Source organism: Watersipora subatra, chromosome 1 (genome assembly GCF_963576615.1).
Source record: "Watersipora subatra chromosome 1, tzWatSuba1.1, whole genome shotgun sequence".
Classification (NCBI taxonomy): domain Eukaryota; kingdom Metazoa; phylum Bryozoa; class Gymnolaemata; order Cheilostomatida; family Watersiporidae; genus Watersipora; species Watersipora subatra.
This window is the reverse complement of record NC_088708.1, coordinates 52,938,075-52,940,201: the sequence shown is the minus strand read 5'-3', so window position 1 is coordinate 52,940,201 and position 2,127 is coordinate 52,938,075. Positions and strand designations below refer to the sequence as shown.

At 51.5% G+C, this 2,127-nt stretch overlaps 1 protein-coding gene across 1 annotated transcript; it reads left to right on the top strand.

The window, feature by feature from the left end:
* Positions 1-233: 233 nt before the first annotated feature.
* LOC137388852 (uncharacterized) lies at positions 234-1,865 on the top strand. The gene is made up of 4 exons (XM_068075320.1): positions 234-335; positions 462-1,102; positions 1,199-1,524; positions 1,585-1,865. Exons 1-4 carry the CDS (start codon positions 234-236, stop codon positions 1,863-1,865), a joined length of 1,350 nt encoding a protein of 449 aa, XP_067931421.1.
* Positions 1,866-2,127: the final 262 nt, after the last annotated feature.

Sequence of the window (2,127 nt, the reverse complement as noted above, 5' to 3'; positions counted from 1 at the left end):
TTTGATGTGGCCGACTGGTTGGCCACTACCCTGTGGCAGGGTGGCTGCGCCCACAATGCAGTTTCTTAAAACGGCTGGGCTGCAGTGGAGCTTGGGACTCTCCTGTCATGAAGACAGTCGGCAGTCTGGCTGGTGAGGTTTTGGCAAGAGCCCGCCGTGAGGACCCAGTCAAAGGAGTTTAGAAGGTGAACCCTCCAAACTCCAAAGTGTGGACTGATACAAGCTCGCTTGGCATGGGGGTGGCCTTGGAGGTCGATGGCGACATTGTGGAGGATGCTTCATGGCTCCGAAAAGAGTCTGATCATCAGCACATTAATGATGCTGAGTTGGAGGCAGTTAGTTGGAGGATCCATTTGGCAATTGCGTGGGAGTTCAAAGCTTTCACGTTGGCCATTGATTCGCTTACAGTTGTTAACTGGTTGACCAACACCTTTGATGGATGAAACTGCGTCCGAACAAAGGGTGTTGTGGAGATGCTTGTGAAGCGTCGTTTGGGGGTAATCCGTGACACTATAGCCGAGTATGAACTTGCTGTTTCTGTTCACTTTGTTCTTTCCGTAGAGAATAAAGCTGATCGGATGACCAGGGTACAAAAGCGTTGGCTAGAGTACCGAGAGGCTGCCTGTGAAGCAGCTGAGGTGTCAGCTGCGATTGTCAGTGGCGAAAGTCCTGAAGACGCCATTTGGGCAGCACATTTGCCGCACCATTTGGGGGTTGACAGGACGCTTTACCTTGCACAACAGATTCGTAAAGATCTGTCATGGGAACAAGTAAAGACTAACCTGGCTGGGTGCGAGGCATGCCAGTGCATCGACCCTGCACTGCGGGGCGAGAGTATTGTGCCCGCTGGAGATTTGGCCGTAGAAGAGAACTGGTGCCAAGTTGCTATTGATGTGACTCATTATGGTGACAGTCCTTTTCTGTCAATGTTGGACTGTGGCCTGTCACGGTTTGCCATCTGGTGTAGGCTGAAAACTGAGTCTGCAGCCCAGATAGTGACTCAGCTGTGTAGCATCATGGTTGAGCGCGGGCCGTGTTATGAGTTGTTGCTGGACAACTCAGCGGCGTTCAGGTCAGCAGCTGCTCATCAGTTTGCTGACAGGTAGGGAATTTTTCTTCGTTTTCGAGCCGCCTACGCCCTTGGCGGTAATGGAATAATTGAGAGAAATCATCGGACAATCAAGAGGATTGCCGAAAGGGGTGGGATCACCCCGGAGGAGGCGACTTTTCGGTATAATGTAACGCCTCGAAAGGAGACGGAGGAGACCTCTGTTCCTTCGAATGTGCTATTTCGATGCCAATGGCAAGTGCCCTTTAATATCAACAGTAAGGCATCTGAGGAAGATGTCGAGAGCTGTTTTAGTATGGGTGATGAGGTGTGGGTAAAACCATACCCCCCATCTTGCACAAAACAGTGGACGCTAGGTCAGGTTACCAGTGTGGTCTCCAAGCACGCAGTGTGTTTGGATGGCATGCCTAGGCATGTAAGGGATGTCAGGCAACGGCGCTATGGCAACGACATAGGTACTGGCCATGTCAGCCATGGACTTGTCAGTGACATTTGACCTAGATCATCGGGTATAGGTGGCAACCACTTTCCGGAGACGGATGCCATCAATATGCTGCCGGTGGAGCTGGCTATTGACCCTGTATTGCCTGTTGGGCCTATAAGTGAGGTCGATGAGGAGGCGGCAGAAAATCAAGGAGGCGACGGAGCGCAGCTGCCAGCTGAGGAAGTCGAACTCGAGGCTAACGTAGACAGGCCAGCAGTCGAAGCGGACAGACTGTCTGAGCAGCCTGAACTGCCTAGACGGTTGCAGCGTTTGCGACGGCGTCCTGCGTATTTGGATGACTATGAGTGCTAGTCACTCGAGACCAATGCATCTTTCTTGTGAGTTTTGTAAGAAGCTGGGGTAGATGTGGGATATTATGTAAATATCCGAGGCTTCCTAGTGATTAGCCGGTAACAAGGGACTGGCTTTCATGGAGAGCTAAGGCTTTTCACAGGAAAGCTGAGGGAATAACAGGTCTCGCTATATAAGCAGGCGTTAAACAGATGCCTGGCAGAAGGCTCAGTGGGAGAGCAAGTGAGCTGATCATCTGTATTGCCGTGCTTCTACTGACAAG